Genomic DNA, 22644 nt, shown 5'->3' on the forward strand with positions numbered 1-22644 from the left:
TGGTTAAACCCGTACGAACTGTTTAATTGGACTTGTTTGTGCTAGCCCTTCTGATTGCCTTCTGATTGCCATATGTTATTTTTTCTCTGTTGATGCAAATTCAGGTCCCACAGTTTATTCTGGATGAATGTTGCCAAAAAAAACATAGCTGTCGTATACTGTGCACCCAGCCTCGTCGATTGTCAGCTCTGTCTATAGCGGAAAGGGTTGCCACAGAGAGAGGTGAAAGCATTGGACAAACAGTGGGATATCAGATCAGATTAGAAAGCAGGTAAGAAAAAGTTTACCTTACATGTATCTTATCATGTAAACTCGCAGCTTTTTACATTTGCATGGAAAACTTTCTGTTGTTGGACAGCTATATAAATAGTATTTGTCTGCTAATTTTCACTTCTATGCTTAGTTCCCAGGGTCTCGATAGCATGGATAGTAAAGCCAAATAAACCCTCTAGTAGTTCTTTAATTTTTGGTTATCTTCAAATTTATGTCAGAACTTTGGGATTTATACACAAATTTGTAATGATTCCGAATCTCCAAGATTATTTACATGTGATGACTTTATCTACAAAAAGACATTTAACACATTAACTGTCGACTATGAGGATACTCATAGATACAGGTGTACTGAATTCTGCCACTATGAATATAAATTCATAGGAAATGAAAGGCTGTTGTTATGTTATTTGAATACACTGGCATCACCAAAGAGTACAGCAAATTTACTGGTGGCAATGGAGGGTGTACATCTGTGAAATGCTCATGTTCAAATAGACACCAGAAAGGTACTGTTAATTATGCATGCATGCGTACAGCACTTTGCAAATGGGACCCCCTTCGAAATCATGCTCAGTAGTCAATGTGTCAAGTAAGTTATTTTACATTGTTTGATCATTTTTGTCCATGCAGTTAACTGTACCAATTTCCCCTTATTCTTATTTATCAGACTACAGGTAGCTTTACCTAAGTTGTTAAAACCATTCATCATTGTATCAGAAGAATTTCCTCAACCCAATTTTATGACAGTAAAACCATGTCAGATTCACTTTATTTTTCTTTGTATCTTCATAGAGTGTCACCTAAAACATTGCTGACATTCTGTACAAATGGTGTTCTTCTGCGTACCCTCATGTCTGGTGATAATGCACTTCAGTCTGTTACACATGTCATTGTTGTAAGTAGCCATATCTATTTTTGTTACTTTATTCAAAATGGGCCACCCCAGAAATTCATGGTAGCATTTTGTAATAATAAACAAGAGATTTTGCAAGTTGTCATGACTGGCTGTTTTTTATTCCAAGTTATCTGTACCACTGTTCCATTCATAAATGGAATATTAAATAAGATTTTAAACACTCTCTGATCATAGCTGCAAACTTACAGTGTATTGTTATTAATCTGTCAACATCAATATTATTCAAGCTTTGATAAAAAGTAACAAAAAACCTGATGTTTACAATGACGTACACATAAAATTATGTTTGACTGTTCAAAAGTGCCAGCATCTTGAGGAATTTTTTTTTCAAAACACATAATTACATGTTATCTGACATACATCTCAGTAGTTTTCAGGATTGAATCTAACTAGGAAACTGTTTTGGTGATTTCTTATTGAATCATAGAGCTAAGTATTTCTATCAGCATGTAACAACAAACCTTAAGACGGCATACTTTTGGTGTCTCAAAATGAGTTTCCTGAGAGAAATCATACACAGGCATTTTAAATTATTCTCATAACATCTTTTTTAGGATGAGGTTCATGAGAGAGATCGTTTCTGTGATTTCCTCCTGATTCAACTGAGAGAAATCTTAGTAAAACAGAAGCATCTACGGATTATCCTCATGAGTGCTGCCCTTGATACAGAGCTCTTCATACGATACTTCAACAACTGCCCTCTGTTAAGTGGTATGTTTAATTAAATATCAATGTACATGTAGATAAGGCCGGAAGGGGCATTTCATAAAACATTGAGAAAAAGTGTTGAAAAAAGTTATACATATTTTTAAATTTGTGACTTGTTTTGACTTGTTTTCATATTTAATCTGATTTTCCATTTGACAAATTTCTTCAGTTCCTGGTAAAATCTTTGATGTTGAGGAACTTTTTCTTGAGGATGCATTGAAATGGTAAGGAATAATTTAGTGATAATTTCCTTTCAAATTCTCACCTTTTTTATCCTTTGACATATCCTCCTGTACTTTTGGTTTTGCTGAATGATCTTTTAATTGCTGCCATTGCATACTGCAATACCACACCTGTATCATTCAAGATTTCATGTTCAAACCAGCAAATATTTATTTATATGTGATCATCCATTTTAGCGTCAATTACAGAGTGATAATGAGTGAAGAATACAATGAAGAAATGTTCAGTTTGAGAGGTAGGAGGAAAACCCTGGATAAATATTTCGTCGAAAACCTACAGACTCAGGTAGGGACTGAAAACCCAATCCACATGTGGAAAGAGCCAGGTTTGAACCCAGGCCCGCAGAGATGGAAGGCAATCAAAGAAACACAACATCAACCTCACTCCCCAAATATGTATCAAGAGGTTAACTTAACAGGTTTCTGTTGTTTCTCTTCATGCAGCACTGGCTACACCAACGACAAAATGAAAAAGTTCATGAGAGACAAGGCAAAGTGTAAGCAATAACTTACCCAAACAAAACCAAAATCATCAGAACATAGTTGGGGACGTGATTAGCCTCATATACATATCGTGCCTGAAATCAGGAATACAGTGGAGCAGGAATTTAAAATCAAGAAATAACAAATGGGACTTATCTATTGGGCTGGACTAGAGGTTTACCATTAGATTTAACTAGAAAATAACTCAAATATTTTCTTAAATTGTTGATATTGTATGCCTGTGCTAATGTGCTTACATTGTTGAAAATGAAATCAGAAACTGTTAGTATAAAAATATGTGTTAACATTTACATGTTCCAGTCTGAAACCTTTTTTTCCCAGTTTGTTTAAACATTGCATTCGTTTCTTTATTCTGATATTATTTAAATGTCTGTGTTGTGCTGATAAATTGCTAAATTAATTCTTCAACTTGATCACTGACTATTTCTTTCCTTTTTAGTAGCCAAACAGACTGTTGAGCTGAATGAATGGTACAAAGAACGTAGTGCTACCAGTGTAGCATCAACTGAGCAAGATGATGTTGTTAGTAAACTGTCTGAGGAGCTTGCTGCTGTCAGTGGGCTGAGTAGGGCAAACAGTGACAAGGCATTGTTGGATGTAAGTGTCAAATGCTTAGACATTGGTGTCATAATTCACATCCAATCATTTGGTCATTCAGTGTAACAAGTATATGTCTTTGTGTTTAGAACACCACCATTACTGTCAGGGACACATTTCTGACACATTTCCAACAGCAAGAGCTGTGCTAGAAAGATCCACTATATGTATGTTCAATGCAATGTGAAACCATTACCTCATAAGTTATTTTAAATCATCAAATGTATTCCAAAATGTTGTTCAGCCATATACCGCCAAAGTGTGTCACACAATCACAAGATTAATAGGGTATTAAACCCTCTTTGTTGTGTGATAATTCAAATATGATAGGCCTCGGTAGATGTAGCTGACATGCCTGAGTGGTTGATCAAAGCCATGGATAGTGCCCTCAGTGACTGCTGGCTGAAGGGCAAAGATGAGTCATTTGATCAACTCATGCACCTGATTTTAAACGAGAATGTCAGTGGTAAGTTGTTTCAAGTCACAATTGACAGGGTTTCCATAGACATTGAAAACCAATTGACAGGGTTTCCATAGACATTGAAAGCCTTGAAAGTACTTTAATTCATAAAATAAATCCAATCCTTGAACAGTACTTGCATATTAGCAAACACCATAATCAGTTTGGGAAAGATGAGGGTACCCTTCAGATGCAGCACTACCTCAGAGTGTCTGTATTCATATCAAAAAGTTCGTCCATCATTGTTGTTTGACTTTCAGCGGATGTGCGATTACCTAAAACAACTTTTGTATTCAAGATTGTCTTTAGATTTAAACAGATCAGACTGATTTTTAGTACATCAATCAATCAATCAAGCAAGCAACCTTTATTTCCATAATGCCGAAAGATTCCAATACAATACAACAGAATAAATTAAATATACATGTAGTTAATAATATACACGTGGATATATTGGGGCCAGGAATCAATGAAGTCATCAGCAATTATGGGAGCATCTTCCGAAGCCAAGGGCTTATATGGAGATGCCTTGACAAACACTAAAACAGAACATTTAACAGTGACAAAATAACAAGTAGACAAACAAAAATACAATATACATGGGATGAAAGTAAGCATCGAGGGATGGAAAAATAAATGAGGCCATGTAAAATGATCTCATGTGACTCAGCAAAAGAAGAAAAATTAAGAGAAAGAGAAGATGAAGAGCGAGGCAGTAGTTATTACATAAGCCAATAAACAACGAGTTCATTACAATCACATGCAATATAAGGCAATGAAAACAGTTTAATGGCAGAGATAATGTGAAGAAATAAAGTGTAGATGAATCATGAGACATTAGGCAAATATAAACATGCCAAAATGAATTATTGAGACAGTCACAATTACCAAATGATGAGATAAGCAATTCAAAGTATATGCCTAAAATTGTATGACAATGGACTGAATGACACTAGACTGAAGTAAAGCAAAATTATCCAACAGTACATTTGATTTTTATAAAAGGGGAATAACATCAAAAAACAAATAAGAAAATTTTAAAGAAGAACATTTTCACGACGGAGTGAACTATGATATGTAAAGGGAGATATTGATTAAAGGCAGATTTGAAGCAGCCCACAGAAGCCTTTGTTTTCAAGTTTGCATTCAAGCTTTTCCAAAGACGGGGACCATGAAAACAAAGCTTTTCCATTGAAAATGTTGTGCGAGTGTATGGGACATACAGATTTTTGATAGAACCTGTGTTATTTCCATGCATGTTGTGAACAGATAGAGTTGAAATAGGTTGAAAATACAGGAGGAAGAATTTTTTACTATACTTGAACATGAAGATCCCGGTTTGGAGTTTGTTAATATCTTCAAGCGTTAATGTTTGAAGTTTAGCAATAGAGGTGCAGAATGACTTAGAGGTTGTGAAAAAGTGCAAAGTCTAATGGCCCGCTTCTGTATTACACTGAGCGAGCGTAGTTGGTTAGTATTTGATCGTGCCCATACAATGTTGCAGTAATTCAGGCGCAGAAGAATAAGTGTATTGTAAATGTAATTCGTTGCAGAAAGGTGCGAAGCTTCAAAAGAAAACCTGTATTACGGGAAATAGTTTTAGTAATTGAAGAAATGTTGTCACTCTAAGTAAGGCGATTATTAAGCACAACACCCAAGAATTGAGTAATGTGGGTACTCGATATTGCATTGCCATCAATGTAAATAGAGGGCAGAGCATCTAAAAAGCTTGTATCTCTATGAAAAAACAAACAGCCTTGCTGGTATTAAGTGACAGTGATTTCATTTCACCTGAAGACTGATTGGAACATGCACACGTACATCGATGTACACAAAAATTCATCAAATGTTCTTGGATAGGCCTACCCTTATTAACTGATAAACTGACTATGTACCACAACATTAGAGAATCTATGTTAAACATTGGAAACTACTTTAAAAAAAAAAAGATGCCTGAAGAACTGACCAGGATAATCATCAACCAAGCATGTGTTTTGAAGTTCCAAACATGGATGCAGAACAGGTTGGTTTTTTTTTATTTTGTTTATTAATTAAATTTAGCTGAATGAGTCTAATTGAATTAAATGCTTGCATGAGGGTAAGGTCAAGTACACTGAACCTTAAGCTTTCTGCCAGCCACCACCATTCATCTTCTACTTGTTGTATAATTTGTGGTGTCTAAAAATTGTTTATTATCTAAAAAGAATGATGTCTGGAAATCATCAAGGATTATCAAAACCACAGCACTGTGCCTCAAGTTAATTGGCCATCCCAACTACCACTGACAATAAATATGTCAAATAAAAGTCCTTGTCAGAGGAGTGCCAATAATTGGCTAAAACCTCAGTAGTAATAGTCAAGAGCAGCAGTAGCTGTACATCCTCAGTCCTCCCTGCCAATGATTTTGTGTATATCATTCATTATGACACTCAGAAATCAACCAATGAGGATGCTGGCAACTAAGTGGGACCTTGTGAAGGTGGTTTACCTCAACCCACCCATTCAGCCAAAGATAACATTCATTGATCCACAGTTGATAACACCCACTGAAAAACAATGCCATACCTCTGGTATTGGCAGCTGGGCAGGACATTGCTGAGGTTGTTTACATCATTACACCAATCAATCAAACATGAAATCTTTAATTGTTTTCACAGTTGAGTACACCCACTTGAAAACAGTGTCATACTTCTCATATTGTCAGCTCGGTGTTGAGATTGTTTACATCATTACACCAATCAGTCAAACATGAAATCTCTAATTGTTTTCACAGTTGAGTACACCCACTTGAAAATAGTGTCATACTTCTCATATTGTTAGCTCGGTGTTGAGATTGTTTACATCATTACACCAATCAGTCAAACATGAAATCTCTAATTATTTTCACAGTTGAGTACACCCACTTGAAAACAGTATCATACTTCTCATATTGTCGCTGGGTGCAACAAAGTTGAGGTTGTTCCTGTCATTTCAACCACCAGCCAAATATGCTATATTTAATCTTTATTCTAATTTAATTATAAATTCTTTCATTGCTTTCACAGTTGATTACACCCACTCAGAGACCAGTGTCACACCCCTGATGTTGGCAGCTGGGAGGGGCAAAGTGGAAGCTGTGGAGAGGTTACTTAGTCTGGGGGCTAATCCTACTCATAGGGCATCAAATGACATGTAAGATGTAAAATTGTCTCTGTTGAATTCATCATTATTTGGATAATTAATAGGGTTTCATCACAATTATTTGACAATGCCCATTGCTTGTCAATTATTCAATTTACAACATGGTCACGTCTGTTAACTCTTGGGTCCATCCTTGTTACTTTTCTAGCTAGAATAAAGCAGGATCTAAGAGTGAGCATGTTGTGGTTGAATTTGACTTTTAGCTCAATCTGGTAGCTTCATTAAGCACGATTCATTAGTGACATTTAGTGAATATTTGAAAAGGGCAAGAGTTCATGTAAGGAAACGTACACGAATAAATATTTTAAAGCTCATTTTAGGTATGGTCTTGATGTTTTGTGAAGTAATTATCCGACAACATCTTGAGAACTGCTATGTATCATTGTGCTAAAGCTTAACTTCTTGTTTGTTTTTCTTTCAGGACTCCTGTAGATTGGGCCACAAAATTCAATCAGGCTGATGTTGTGGAGATTCTCCAGGCTCATATGTAAGTCTGTTACTCAGGATGCTGTCGCTAATTGTACATTGTGACAAATTATGTTCCTCCCTATTAATCTTCTTTAATCCTGGTTGTCCTTGTTCCCTACTTCACCTTCTCCTCAGATTGTAACGTAGTCATATACATTCTGTTGCAGTAATACATAGCAATTAGTGTGACATTTTCTCACCTGAGGCTAAAATGCATCCTTGAGGAATAAAGACAAATTTTCACATCACAGCAGTGAACAATTGCATTGTCATATTCGGCTTGTAGGTCATAACAGATAAAAACTCGGAACAAACTTTGATTACAGTGAGCTTTTTTGATGAACATGAGATGATAGGTTGCAGCCGCAATGCTCTGACAAAATAGATACACTTTACACATGCAGGTGTAAGGCAGTGTATATGAGGGAATGTTCATGTGACACCAAACTGTTTGAGGCAAAAGACACAATGTACCGGTAACAATGAATTTTACATTTTTGTATGGCATGCATAGAACCAACATGCAAGTGGAGGTTGACGATGAATCCCACTTGATTAAAGACAGTGTTGACATCAGTGATGAGGATAAAGAACTCCTACAGGCATATCATCACAGCTTTGATGATGAGCGAGTTGACTTGAATCTTATTGTGTCATTACTGACATACATCTCAGAAAAGTCAGAAGAAGGTGAGAAATTAAGTAGAGTTCAGTCATACGAATGTAGACTATTTGGAAAATAGATAGGAATCATTGGATTTTGCTAGTTTCCTCTATCCTGTATTTTGTTATCTTTACTCCTTTGCAGTGATCATTATGCTTCTGCCTGGCTACAGTGACATGTTAGTATTATGTTTGTTCAATTATTTTATTTCTATCTCCTTAGGTGCAGTTCTTGTGTTTCTACCAGGCTATGATGACATTGTTGCTTTGAGAGACATTCTCTTAAATGATGAGGCAAAGTTTGCAGACAGTAACCATTATCAAGTCTATACATTGCACTCATCTATGCAAAGCTCTGATCAGAAGAAAGTATTCAGGAAACCTGCTTCAGGGGTCAGGAAAATCGTGAGTATGCTGCGTAACTTTCCCAGATCAAATTCCAAATGAAGACCAAACCACAACAAAATCTAGTACCCGTTCGATCAAATATTGGACACTAATCATTTTTTAAAATGAAAGTTCCTTGGAATGTTCACCATTTAGCTTGAAATATGGAGTGTATAAGCTGGAAAATCTTCCAGCAGCTCTAAAGAAAATTACTTGAAGTACCACTGCTTTTTCTGATGCAGTGATTTAATTTCATATCAAAGGAAACATCATATTTGTAATGTAGTGGCAATTTTACAAGATTTTTTGTTCAACAACTTTTTTGCAGGTGCTATCCACAAATATTGCAGAAACAAGTGTCACCATCAATGATGTTGTCTTTGTTTTGGACTCGGGAAAAGTCAAAGAGGTTAGTATCATTTAGTTGTAGAATTAATGTAATATGGACTGAATTTACTCTGGAGTTTATCAGGAGCACAAAATTTGTAATTTGTTCATTTTGAAGAGCTTACACAACTTGTACACAAAAATCAGGTATTTATTTTTCTTACATTTGCCAGAAATCCTTTGATGCTCTAACATCAGTGTCAATGTTGAAGAGTAATTGGATCTCAAAAGCCAGTGCCAAGCAGAGAAAAGGAAGGTTAGCAGTGAGCATATTTAAACTCAGTTGATCATTTCCTTTCAAGCATTTATTCTGAGGTTAATTTCTTTTGTAAAGTTTTTGCTTTGCTAAGTTTCCAAGTACATTTTTTAGTGTAAGCTTACTTGCGCTGTCAACTTGAATCATTACTTTAAAATGATTAAATGCATGTTTATAGATCTGTCTACTAAATTCTTCAAACTAATTTTCATGATATGAAAGTACATACACTTCTGATTTTGTGAATTGAAACTTTGCTCTAAAACCCTATGGCAGCTGATCCAATTGTTACGATACAATGACCTTTTCCCTTCATTATATAACAGGGCTGGTAGATGCCGACCTGGTATGTGCTTCCATTTGATGAGTAGGATTCGTTATAAGAGTTTACCTGACTTCCAGACCCCTGAAATACTCAGGTTGCCTCTACAGGTAAAGTCATTTCAAACTCCTTTATGACCTTCAACCTTTCATATTGTCGTAATTATGAAACTTTAAGAAATGCTGAAATTCACAGAGTGTTAATTATAATATTGATCCAGATCCACTCTGAGAAAAGACTGAAAATAGGAAGTCAAAACAATAGGACCTTCTGACTTTTGTAATGGAGTGCTATCTCAGATTTCCTGTTTTTCTGTTCCCATTTTTAAAGGAGTTGTGTCTTCACACCAAGTTGTTGGCACCAATCAACATAAGTGTTGCTGAATTCCTATCCAAAGCCCCTGACCCACCTGCTCCTCTCATAGTGAAGAATGCTGTGCAATTGTTGAAGGTAAGTCAAGGAGAATGGACGAGGAACTGTAGATTCAAGCATTCATGCATCTACAGTTCCGAGTCTATTCTCTGACTTAAACTATTTCCCATTGTTGTAGAACATGAGTCTCAAGTCTATGACACTCTTGCTGTTACCCTACGCCTGAGTGCACACCGTTGCTCCATTTATTTATGTGCCCAGGTTTGGGCTAAGTCAAACATCGTCAGTATTGGTGCAGTCAACACCGTTGCATCAGTGCTGGATACATACTCACTTCTCTTCCTTTTGCGCCTGGGAGTCATTGTTACACATGTGTCATAGCAGCCAAACCTATCGGACTAAATTGAGGAATGCTATTTCAACTTCATGAGGGTATTTGTACAGTCGACAATCAGTGCTGGATATATACCTGTATTCTCTTCATCATTATTATACGTGTGTCATTGCAGCGAAATCTTGCTGACTAAAACAGACACAGGACTCTATAAAATTGAGGAATGCTATATCAACTTCATGAAAGTATGGTTAGCACTTTTGGAACCAGTTTACAAACCACTCAAAATGAGCTTCAATGATACTTACATGTTCTTATATATGAATCATTCCAAAATGTCCCTCACTACAGATTGCTATTTCACTGGGAGAATGAGCAACTTTGGATTCAAATTACAATGCCAATTTTGGAGTTAAATAATAACATTTAAGAATTTCTATAAAGCGCTCATTTCCTCCTGAAATTTTTTATAGCACTACAAATTACGGCTACAAAAAAATTTACGGACTAACTCTTCAAGCAAGATAATGTGCCCAGGGAGAAGCGATTCTGACAGATCTGTCACCTCAGGACCGCTATTATCTTGGAACATACTGGAAGATGTGTCTTTTCAATTAAGCTATAATCCAACACAGAAAAGCAGCCAAAACATATCAAGTTTTTTCCCTATTAAAAGGTGAAGAGATAATTCAAATCCTGTTGAAAATTTGGCTTTACAAAGCATTGATCTTGAAAACACGAGGGATAACAACCATTGTCATTTTCTATGGCAAAAGGCAAACGTACACAATAAGGCCAGAGTGTGGGCGTTCCAGGTATCTCTTAAATTTGTTAACTGTAGCTATTACAAGGCCCAGTAGAATCAGTGTCACGGCAGCACTACATTAGGTTGCTATTACTCAACCCAACCCAAGCCTTCGGTCACACTTTGATGATCGAAACAAGAGGAGACGTTGATGAGAGAATACCCTCCTCGTCGATACGAATCTACTACAACTGTAGATTTGTAAGACATTAACTGTTGATTCGTGACAAATCTACAGTTATTGTAGACAACATTAACCCGTAATTGTTGTGTAACAATAACGTAAAAATAGTCTACACTCTGAACAAAGTGGTGACGTCACTGAAATAGTTTAAAATCAAAGAAACTGATTTGTGAAAGCACTGTTACTTTGGGGTACCAGAATCACACTTGCTTTATTATAAACCTTGGGCACACTCAGGCTACTTACATGTGGGTATGCAGTGATTGCTGGATGACTCTGTAGTCAAGTCTTCTCTGAAATTTTAGGTAGTTAGAGTTTAATAGATTAATACCAAGGTTGATCATGAAACACGGGCTTGGCAAAATTGTGCCATAATCCATTGTTTGCTGTGAATGTTTATATGCCTGATGATCAGGGGTAACATTACCCACATGTACCTTCTTCCTTTAATAGGCCATTGATGCAATAGACAACTGGGAAGATATGACAGAGTTGGGTCATCACTTGGCTGATTTACCTGTGGAACCCAGGCTAGGCAAAATGGTTCTATACTCCATTGTACTGAAGTGCCTTGATCCTGTGTTGACCATTGTGTGTGCTCTTGCCTACAGGGACCCATGTAAGTAGAATTGAGAATATTGAGAGGGTCAAAGAAATTTGTGTACAGTTATTTAAGAGTTGAATTATTTTTGGGGGAAAATGCTTGTTTAATTCTCCTTTCATTGGTTTGATTTTGCTTGGCTTGGGTTTTTTTTGGGTTGGTTTGATTTGGTTTGGGTTGGGTTTGATTGGGTTGGGTTCATGTCAAAGGCGTACAGGGAATGTGTCAACCTGCCACTGCATCCATTGAAACTTAAATAACGCTTAGTCACGCTAAAGTACCTGTGAATTGTCGGGAAACATGTCAGCAAAATGTTACATGCACGCCAATATCACTGTGGTCATGAATACATGTTCATTAGCATACTTCAAATTTGTACATATGTGTTCGTAAGTTTTGTTCTTAATGAATATCAACATGAAAATGTATGGCCCAAGTTGGAAGGGCTGAAGAGTGGTAATATGTTTGCTGGCCAGTAGTAACTGTCATTCCTTGACAAACAAAACCAAGCAAAACAAATCAACCAAAATTAACACAGAGTGCAGAGTTCAAAGAGTATGCGGGTGATCTTTCAATTGTATTTGATTTTTCTTTGTGATTACAGTCCTGTTGCCTAATCACCCATCTCAGAAACGTGCTGCCATGGCTGTTCGTAAGAAGTATGCAGCAACTACATTCAGTGATCACATGGCATTATTGAGGGCTTTCCAGGTACGTTTCATTCCACATTTTGAGGCGTGAAATTTTAATTCTCGTATCATTGAAGAAATTAGTACAATTGACCAGGGAAGTAGCTGATAGTGTTAATAGAATTGGTTTTACACTACAGTAAAACGTTTCCTTTTGAAACACATTGGTTCAGATTTTTCCATGTTAAAATGTGAGCTTTCATTACTATGTCAACCACTAGTGTGAAAGTTTTTTCTTTTAATTTAGTTTAATAAAACAAATGCACATAAATTACTGCAGCATGCAAATGGCAATAACTTTTATAACGTGATTATAGCATGAATTTACTTTAATAGTCCCATCTTTGATTTCTATGAAAAAGTTCTCAGCAAACTTCAGTTACAAAACTTTTGATCCAGCAGTATATATACTTGTACTTCACTTATTATTTTGATGTCGCGATTCCAAAGGAGAATTTTACTATGTATAATAAATGTTCATGATGTACAGCTTCATTTTCTCTGGTGACAGGCTTGGCAGAGAGCTCGTAGTGATGGCTGGGAGAAGGCATTCTGTCAAAGAAACTTCCTGTCACAGGCAACTATGGAAATGATCGTTGGCATGAGGTAGTTGCATTCTTTTATTTTGAAATTATTGGTGCATTTAGTATTTTTGTGGTAATAAGAACACGTATTCCTAAAATGTTCTAATGACATAGTAGTTGGCAAGCTTGAAACTTGTGAAAGGAGAATTCTTTGACCTTGGAGTTTGAAGGTCCAGAAGACTTAATTTACTGTCTAGAGATTAGTATGAAGTAATTTGGCTTGTTTACATGAATTCAGTCTGGCTTTTGAACTCTGTATTTACCCATGCTTCTTATAACATATTTACCCCGTCTATAGTCTGCTGCTTGAAATTGAGTGTTTGTGATTGATTTTCTGGTTTGAAGAACACAACTCCTCGGTCAGCTTAGAGCCTCAGGGTTTGTTCGTGCACGTGGTCCAGGGGATATCCGTGACCTCAACACTAACTCAGAGAATTGGGCAGTTGTCAAGGCATCATTGTGTGCAGGCATGTACCCCAACATCATGAAGGTGGATCGTAAAAAGAGCCAATTGATGACGCAGTAAGTATAGCAGATAAATACAGTGTTTCATTATGTGAGACTTAGGCCGTGTCCGAAATGCGCTTCCAGAGCTACGGCTAGGTCTATTGTCTGCGCGTCTCCATGTACTTTCAATGGAGTGAAGACCTAGACTTTGTAGTTGTAGTTGTATCACTGCATTGTATCTGATCTAAATCTCTCCGATAATGTTAAGCATACCCAGAGTATTGCACTCAACATACAGAATGCCAGTTGGTTAGATGCTGTCACTTCTTTGGTAAAGAATGTTCATAATATGCTTGGTCTGAAAGTGATTTTGTTACACTACACACTACATGTGTTCCCATAACTAAGAACAGCAGTCACAGGAATATCTCCAGTTATCAGAGGTGACACCACAGTAATGTATAGTAGTTAATTCCTTTATAGTTTTGACTTACTAACATGATAATAAAAGCACAATGGTTGATTTTTCTCTGCTCTACAGAACAGAGAGCAAGATTCGTTTCCATCCTAACTCAGTAATGCATGACACTGGTAATGGACAGTCAACAATGCACCAGGCACATGTAGGCATCATCAGGTCATTGCCTACAGATTGGCTCATCTATGAAGAAATGACAAGGTCTGTTATTTCATATCCCTGCATTTAGTTTTAAACTGCAATAACTGTCTCAGAAAATTTTATACTTAGACCTGAATAAGACTGACAAATTTTCCTTGTTTGACATTTTTAAGCATGTTATGCTTCCTTTTCTTTTTTTTCACTTTTTTTTTGGGGGGGATTATATTTCTTACTGTACTCAATTCTAATTGATACCCATGCCTTCCAAGTGTCAGAATACTCTGCTCTTTAAATCTGCTGCAATCAATTTTTATCCAAGAAATCCCATGTCTTTGGCCGATACAGTGTCACCAGCCAGTAACACTGCCTCACTCCATTTATCAAACCTTTGGTTTCAGCAGCCTACAAGACTAGTGTCTACTGTACCACTGCCATGCCATCACTAGTAGCTCTTATTAACCGGTGGATTTTTACTGACTGATATATTGTCACTATTTATCAAACCCTAGGTTTCAGCACCATACAAGTGTCCGCTGTGCTACTGTCATCTCACCCCTTGCTGTAGCTCTCTTCTGTGGCCCCTCCCGCCTGCTCCCAGATGCACTGTTTCAACCAGATGATAACATCTCCAATGGTACAAATCAAGATGAGAGTGAAAGTGATCCCGAGGATGAAGACAGAGGTCAAAGGGCGGGGTTAAAGTTAGATGATTGGATTGTGCTCAAAGCTGACACTGAGGTAGGGTTCTATTCCGACAGTATCATTATAAGGTCATCCGTCAGTTTCCAGAATTCATTTCAGTGTTGATGTGAACACTGGATTAGGTTTTAACCCTATTTATAATACCACAAAATCGAAAAGTGTTTGATATTAGTGGATTCTGGCATTAGAAAGAAATTAATGAACACGAGTGGCATTATGTCAGTGAAAAAAAATGAAAATATTTTAGTTTTCGTCATGTGTATGATGCCTTGACAAACTGGTATCACATTATAACAGGTGACATTTAGTCCACTATCAGTCTCAGGAATTCTTTAAATGGTGGTCCCTCATTTTGTCCTTAAAACAGATTAGTATACCTCGTACAAATGTTCATATTGACAGGCATTGTTAATTTCATTTGACTTTAACAGGCTGCAAACTTGGCCCTGCATCTCAGGCAGAAGTGGCACACTTTGTTTCTACGTCGGATGCGGATGCCTGCCAAGCCATGGGCCCCTGGAGATGAGGCTGTCTTAAGAACTATTGTTAAAGTTCTTAGCAATGAGGAACAGTCATTGGGACTGCAACAGCCAGTAGGAATTGGACAGAGGCCCAAACCAATGGGTAAGTTAGGAAAGAAATGTAAATTAATAAATTCATAAAGACTACATCTGGCTTCATCCTGAATCTGACATAATATTTGCTAACTGTAAAATACAAAAATTGCCAACTCTTTGCTAACTGCATTGACCTGAAATACACAAATCAGAACAATTAATGGGCTTGATATTCTGAGCCTGATTGAATCTTTGTGAAAGAAAGATTCTGCTAGGATGTTCAAGAGTCATCAAGTCATTGGAGCACTGCAACCATAGGACTTTGTCTCTGTTATAGGGCATTGAAACAAATGTCTAAAGACTTCTTTTATTGAAATGCTGAATGTTAATATGCTTTTCCTTTTTTCTAAGTCCATAATGATCATTTGTCCTCTACAGCTATGGATCATTTCAATAGCACACCACCTCGGAAAAGTATGTCCAACCGGTTTAGCAAACAGTCGCCATCAACAATCCAGACAGCTACAAAGTCAGAAACAGCATCAACAAAAGATTTGGAATTCAGTAAGTTATTTCTAAAATTTGAACTGAATTGGCCTGGTCTATATGAAATCTTTCTTGCCACTTAAATAATTGATTTTGCTTTTTCCTTTCTTCCCTAAGGACCATCTTCAGGCAGCTCAAGGCAATGGAACTGTGCTTCCCCCTCTAACCAAGCCAAAAAACCGACTTTCACTAAGCCAGCTTCAACTCTCAATGCATCAGCCCCTCCTTTTCAGGGAAAAGCAGTGTACTACCATAATAGTGGTGTCAGCAGTGGCATAAACCCAAGTAGCAGTGGGAGAGCTTACAGTTCTGTCTCCCAGACCTATCGAGGATTGATGGCTAATGGGTCTGGCAATCCTGTTAGATTCTTCATTGTGAAATGCAACAATCCTATGAATATTGACCTGTCTTACAGCAATGGTTTGTGGTGTGTGTCTCCCAGCACAGGTCAAATCCTAAGCAATGCATTTAAGGTTAGTGGCTGAATTGTCGGAGTTAAGTACCTTTTAGAATCATGCACAGAAGGTATTCTTTCTTTCACGGGGTAAATGGACTCCCTCTTTGGTAAATTTTTTGCCTCTATTTGTTCATATCATTCATTGTGAAATGATACCTACTCTAGGTTCAGCTAGAGCTCTCAACACATACAATTTTGGCGTAGTTTTTACATTTTCCCACCAATTGTACACTTGTACGATTTTGATCTTTGATGTTACGATTTTTGACAACGCTGTCTTGAAAATTATTTAACTTAAAAAGATGCTTCACTCCCGCATTTCCTTTAGACAAAAGTGGTCTGAAAACCGTGAAAGGACTGATAGCAAGTCATTTTAGACTGTGTGCGCAGTGTGGTACTGCGCAATGACATTTTGTATTTGTACCAGTCTTGGTTTTAGATGTGGATCATTACAAGTTTCAGCTGCATGTACGTACAAACGTACAGCATGTATGAACAAGTTGTGTAAGCCGTATGCGTACAGCACGTGATGACTGTGGACAAAAGGAACATAATGCCTTGTATCGAGACTACTACTCCAGCGAAGCAGCCAATTTTTCACCCGCTATTGTTGTAGTACATACAGTGACACCACGCTTGAAATATGTCAACCAAATGTGGGAAAACGAAGCCTAATTCTCGGCAGAAGTTTCTTCAGAAATACAGCAACGAGTGGCCATGCCTAATTTCCAGTAAATGGTTGGATTATTTCGCATTTTGCACAGTGTGCAACGCCCTTTGTTAGTCACACGGGTCAAAATGATTGCACGAAGCACATCGCTATCAATACACACACTCGGGCAGCATAACATGCAAGGAATACAAGTCTACCATGAAAAGGGCTTGCCATCTGTTGGCCGTGAATGACGATATTCTGTGCACTGCTGCGATGAAAAGTACTTTTTTGGAAATCTGAATGTTTGCAACTCTGTAAGTTTAACCAGAGTTGTTGTTCTTATTTTCTCACATCCACTGCAGACTTCCCAAGCCATATTCCTGATTTTCTCAGTTCAAGGCAGTGGTCAGTTTGAAGGTTTTGGCAGGATGACTTCTGATCTGCAGTACAAGCAGACAATAGACTGGAGAGACAGTTGTATGAGGAATGGTGCAGAGTTTGGAGTGCAGTGGATGAAAAGGTTAGATGAATGTGTGATTGATACATGTATCATTGCAGTTCTATAAACCCTGTGGCTAGTATTTTGGCAACAGCAGTTTTTCACAGTTTTGAACCCACAGGTTAACTTAATTTAATATTTGCATCGGAAAAACAATATTGTATTTGTGCTTTTCATTGTGATTTGGGCATGGGTCATTCCATGAGGTTGGGGCACAATTTGTGATGGTGTCTTTGTTACATCGGTTACTTTTACCACATGTTATGACCTGTTGAGTAGGCCATTTACTCTGTAAAAATAACACACACCTCTGCATTCAGCCTTGCAAGATGTATAACTATGTCAATATGGAATCCACATGCTGGGAAATAGCTGTTCATTTTTATGGAACCCATGTTACAATTGACACCCTCACAAATTGTGCCCCAACCTCATGGAATGACCCCGATATTCGAAAACTGTACATGTGAAGAAGTACAGCTTTGTAATGAAGGTAATACTCTAATCCCTTCATGAAGTTTACCAGTGTTGCATTGAATCTTGTGTAGACTATTACCTGGAAACCTTGCATGTGACTTTACATTGTTACTCATACTATCATGGGTATGACCAACCCTATCATTATCCTAAAAAATCAGAGGATATTGTTATCTGTTTACACTTATTTATGCCACAGAAAAAGTTGATGAAGTGTTTAATGTAAACTTAATTTGTTTGAATTTTCCTCCATCCTTTTAGATGTGAATTTTTTATAATGCGTTGGAAATATTTAATAACCTTTAACCACTTCGTGCCGGGGCATTTTTCAACGTTGAGGATGCTGGGCCGGCATGATGACTATCATTTTTTCCGTTTTCAAAATCCTTCAACAATTCATCATTCCATTTAACAGTCGTATATATCCGCACGGAGTAATCTTTAGGCACTACTCTAAGTTGACAGGTGACCTTCATTGACGCCCGAATATTTCAGCCAGCCTGCAGCCTTGTAAACAGAGCCCAGATTGTGCGGTGTTATACAACTGTGTTTTGTTCACGAACCTGGCTCAGTGCACTGCTGACCTCTTTTCAATAGGGGCCAGATTAGCATGCAGCGGTTCTGTGTGGCTCATCACTGTGGTGGTGGAGAGCTTTTGTCCCCGGTGGTAATCCGCTTGCTCTAAATACCCCAAACCCTGGTATACGGTTTCAAAATAACGCTGGATTATCACCACTTTTGAGAGTGAAAAATGCCGGTAATGCCCAGCAGCCTGGTCTTTTGTTCGGAGTACGGTCTTTTGTTACAGGGCCCTGTTTCCTTTGTCCGAGTTCGGAGACCCCGGCCACACATATAAACCACTGATATGGCTCCGCTTTCGGAGTCCCCGGCTGGTAGTGGTTAACACTGACTTAAGATGTGTTGTCTTGTTCTTGTCATAGAGCTAGTGTGAGTTTTGATCAGACACGTGCCATACTGAACCCCTGGAATGACAATCTGAGAGTACATGTCAGCAGAGATGGACAGGTGAATTTATAGATACAAATAAGTGCAAATAAAAAATCTGCTCAGTGATGTTGTAAAATACAAATATTTTGATACTTTGTAGGACATCATAAAGATAGAATACACCATTAGCTTTTTGCTGCAATTCAACAATACCAACTGATTTTGCTGTTTACAATTTGCTGCAGCTATCACTCCAACTCGTACATGGATTTGATGGGTTCACCACCCATGAGACCTTGTGAGATTTTTATTGCATTTAAGTACGCATCGTCACCCCAAATTCTCAGAATTGGAGCTGCTTTTTATTTGGGAGAAATAAATCAAAAGAGATTTCAGGTGGGGATTATACAGCTTTGTAGAAATTTAGCAAATTCAAGCAAATAGAACATGTAAAATTAAGTGACCTGTACGTTGATGAAATTAACTATGTCATTCAAGATATTGTGTAGTGGAGAGTTCCATCTTATGTAATGTTCAATAAAAATCACCAACTTTTTAAAATCTTCATTAGGAGTTGGAGCCATCAGTAGGACAAAATCTTCTTCAGTTGTGGGCTCAAACCACATCCTGTCCGGGAGATGAACACTTATCAATGACATGTTGGGGTCAAGAGGCTAGAGGTCAACGAGGACATCACCTTAGTTTAGACACTCAGCATGGCATTCAGTCCCACAGTCCACAAATCATGATGCATGGCCAGAATTGGCATGGAGACACCAGACTTCAACCACTTGCACATTCATCACCAGCATACAACCAGGGGCCAGCAGCCTACTGCAAAAAAGAGGTGGGACCAGCAGGTGATGGTTCAACAGATGATAATCAGAGCACTGAAGGGACAGTACCCAAAGGGCAAAGATGGTCAATTGATGATGGAAGCGAGAGTGGAATAACAGCTTATGAATGTGAATATCAATCACCAGATGGATTCTATCCACCTCAAGTGCCTTATAGTCAAGACAATTATCAGACATAACAACCTAAACAGTATATTGAATATTCAAGGTTCATTGATGGCCAAAGAGACAAGTTGATTTTTTTCTTGGGAGAATGTGTGTAATAAGATTGTTCTCCTTTGTATCTCATGCTTGCACATCTCATGTGGCCAAATATATGTGTTGTTAGATTTTCTTATCAATTCTGTGTTCCATTATAATATGAGATAGCTTATCTCCAGAGTTTATTGACCATGAACCTTGAATTAGTTTCTTTTAGTAGTAACCTTGAGATTGAGGATAATAAATCCTTAAATAACATTTATGCAGCCTCCAACATGTCGAAACCAAAAGATTTGTTGCTGTTGACTGGTTCTTTTTACATGCTTAGATTATAAAACTACTGAAATTGTTGATCTTTGCTGAATTCCTTCAAATCTTAGGAAACATGCAGTGGTTATTGAAGAATTTCCTGTGATTTAGATTATCAGAATTATTGAGGGTTTAAGAAATTATTGCATGGAATTTCAAAAGGAGGCTCAGAGTCCTGGTAACTGTTACAGATTTGATGAGTTGTGTTTGAATTTGAGATGGCTCTTTCTTGTTAATGTCATTTGGATGAATTAAGGCCATATTTCTGATACTGCCAATCAATTAAGATTTCTGTTAGGAATTCTCATCTTAATTGGGCATTAATGCACACAATCAAATTAATTATAAAGTGAGTGCTCACATTGTTGAAAGTTTTGTGAATCCAGTTTTGTCAGTGTTTGAATTCACAAATTATAATTCTTATCATAAAGGGTGGAAAGATTCAGTTGCGATGATAAGATATTCATTATTGTACATTTCTGTCATTTTATGAAATGATAAAAGTGAAAAAAACGTTCACATAAACTTATTCAGACCGAAAGGGCATTCAAACAATACCCAAACTGTTTTTACCTTTTTAACATTAGGTTGGCTTCATGTGCAAAGTCATGACCAAGATGTGTAAATCAGTCAGTTCTCAAATAATGGTATTCTGAGTCCAGGAATTTGAACCAACAAATGAATTTACGATTGAGGTTAAAATTACTTAACTGAATGCAAACATTATAGGAAGTACTTAGTGCATTGGAAACAAATCTGACTTGCAGCTATTTATCAGTGTATACACAATCTGACAGATTCTTGGGCCGTGTTTGTTCCACACGGATCTGGATCATTGATGTATCGTTGGTTTACAGACACCAAAACTCGCCTATAATGGGAACCAGTGTAAGGATCACTGATCGCAATCCAGATTTATATGAAATAAACAAGCCCTTAGAACATTCCCTCTGATGACAGTGTTTAAAGTAAACTTTTGTAGACCCTAAGCTTTACTCTTCTGTACACCTGTCTGGTCAATTCAATTGTGTCGCAAGGTTTGCAAAAGAATGAATGAATGTGTAAAAGTTTAATCATCCTTTGGAAACACTTGTGAAATGCTAAGCAAACATAGCAGTCCATGTCCCTGTTTGTTCTTATTATTAAGGAGACTGATTAAGCACCAGAATATCCATTGTAGTTATGGATTGTCCTTGTTTTCATCAAATTGTAGAGTTTTAAAATTACATTCAGGGTAAAAATAAGTATGTAGAGTTTATTGAAGGTCTAAGGTATGATATTTATATTGCCAGTTTATAACTACAGAGTTCATTTTTGTTCTTTTGAAGACATCATATTCAATTACCATGTATTTTTGTTTGAAGTCATTTTAGTTTTCTTACATAGTCTTCAACCCTTGAGTTGTAGATGCAGCAGCCATCCAGAAGTTGATATAACTAAAATACAAATGTACACTGTACTTGTAGCCATACAAGATATTCATCACCCATTTTGTTTGCCACATGATTGACAGGCAGGGTCTTTAAGATCATATAATTCATTTGAGAGCTTTGAAAATGATGCCATTTTGTTTGGTACTTTTTGTATTATACATGCTTTCTTGGGTCTGTGCAAACAAAGTCCTTGTTTACCAAGTCCTTGTTTTGAGGAAAAGCTGTAATCATATAGCACTGAAGGTACAGGATGTTAGCCAAAGTATTTCATCCTACATGCAGTCATAAAATAATAAGAGGCACAGTATTAACCGTGTTTGACTTCTTAAAACTCATAGAAAGTCCTCACCAAATGTCATATCTACCACATACAGATTTGATATCTTGATTTCATGTGGCAGCATGTGTTACATGTATTTCTAGCCTGTATATTCTGAAGCGCTTTTTTCTAACTTCTCTCTAAGAAGTTCAAGTTACAATCATAGAGACATTGAGAGAGAAACAGGAAATCTGTTGCCTGGCCTTACCGTGATCGTTGTGTTACGCCTTTGAAATTGTTCCTACTAGTACCAGGGTAGTAGTCAAGACCATCATAAGACCAAACACAAGTAACAGTGTGAACAATGACAAAAGAATGCTTTTGCTGCAATTCACTTGAATAGCTTGTGACTTGAATTCAGAGTGGAGGTCTTGTGTTGGTCTTGTGATGGTTTTGTGAAGGTCTTATAGGCATAGGTTGGCACTAAATTAACAATAGTTTTAGGGTTCTTGTATCATAGGTACTCATGTGCCTGGTGACCACAATCTTTGGAAGCTTCCAGGTTTGTGTTCATGTTGAAACATATGTTATGTCAATGATGGCTGAACTTAAGAACAGTTATATAGGAATGTTTTTATCAAGACTTCGTACATTTGGTTTGAAAATGGAGAAAATTTGATGAACTTTGAATAAAACCTGTCTAAACCCGTCAGTTGAAAAACTTGTGTGTATTGTGCTTTTTG

At 37.2% G+C, this 22644-nt stretch overlaps 1 protein-coding gene across 1 annotated transcript in view; it reads left to right on the forward strand.

Moving 5' to 3' along the window:
* ythdc2 (YTH domain containing 2) overlaps window positions 1-22622 on the forward strand; it is a 31055-nt gene extending 8433 nt beyond the window's left edge. Inside the window, exons 6-32 of the mRNA XM_022245160.2 lie at window positions 105-271; window positions 1069-1171; window positions 1747-1903; window positions 2070-2124; window positions 2587-2639; window positions 3086-3243; window positions 3574-3709; window positions 6748-6874; window positions 7305-7370; window positions 7866-8041; window positions 8238-8419; window positions 8730-8810; window positions 8962-9044; window positions 9371-9476; window positions 9697-9816; window positions 11515-11680; window positions 12267-12373; window positions 12863-12957; window positions 13281-13457; window positions 13924-14061; window positions 14511-14739; window positions 15135-15327; window positions 15699-15824; window positions 15924-16279; window positions 17281-17438; window positions 18836-18920; window positions 19414-22622. Coding sequence (XP_022100852.2) covers window positions 105-271; window positions 1069-1171; window positions 1747-1903; window positions 2070-2124; window positions 2587-2639; window positions 3086-3243; window positions 3574-3709; window positions 6748-6874; window positions 7305-7370; window positions 7866-8041; window positions 8238-8419; window positions 8730-8810; window positions 8962-9044; window positions 9371-9476; window positions 9697-9816; window positions 11515-11680; window positions 12267-12373; window positions 12863-12957; window positions 13281-13457; window positions 13924-14061; window positions 14511-14739; window positions 15135-15327; window positions 15699-15824; window positions 15924-16279; window positions 17281-17438; window positions 18836-18920; window positions 19414-19878 — 4065 coding nt within the window. The 3' untranslated portion in view covers window positions 19879-22622. The remainder of the gene's footprint in view (window positions 1-104; window positions 272-1068; window positions 1172-1746; window positions 1904-2069; window positions 2125-2586; window positions 2640-3085; window positions 3244-3573; window positions 3710-6747; window positions 6875-7304; window positions 7371-7865; window positions 8042-8237; window positions 8420-8729; window positions 8811-8961; window positions 9045-9370; window positions 9477-9696; window positions 9817-11514; window positions 11681-12266; window positions 12374-12862; window positions 12958-13280; window positions 13458-13923; window positions 14062-14510; window positions 14740-15134; window positions 15328-15698; window positions 15825-15923; window positions 16280-17280; window positions 17439-18835; window positions 18921-19413) is intronic.
* The last annotated feature ends 22 nt before the right edge of the window (window positions 22623-22644 follow it).

The sequence above is a fragment of the Acanthaster planci genome, linkage group LG05 (genome assembly GCF_054643075.1).
Source record: "Acanthaster planci isolate LZ-2023a linkage group LG05, COTS_SCS, whole genome shotgun sequence".
Classification (NCBI taxonomy): domain Eukaryota; kingdom Metazoa; phylum Echinodermata; class Asteroidea; order Valvatida; family Acanthasteridae; genus Acanthaster; species Acanthaster planci.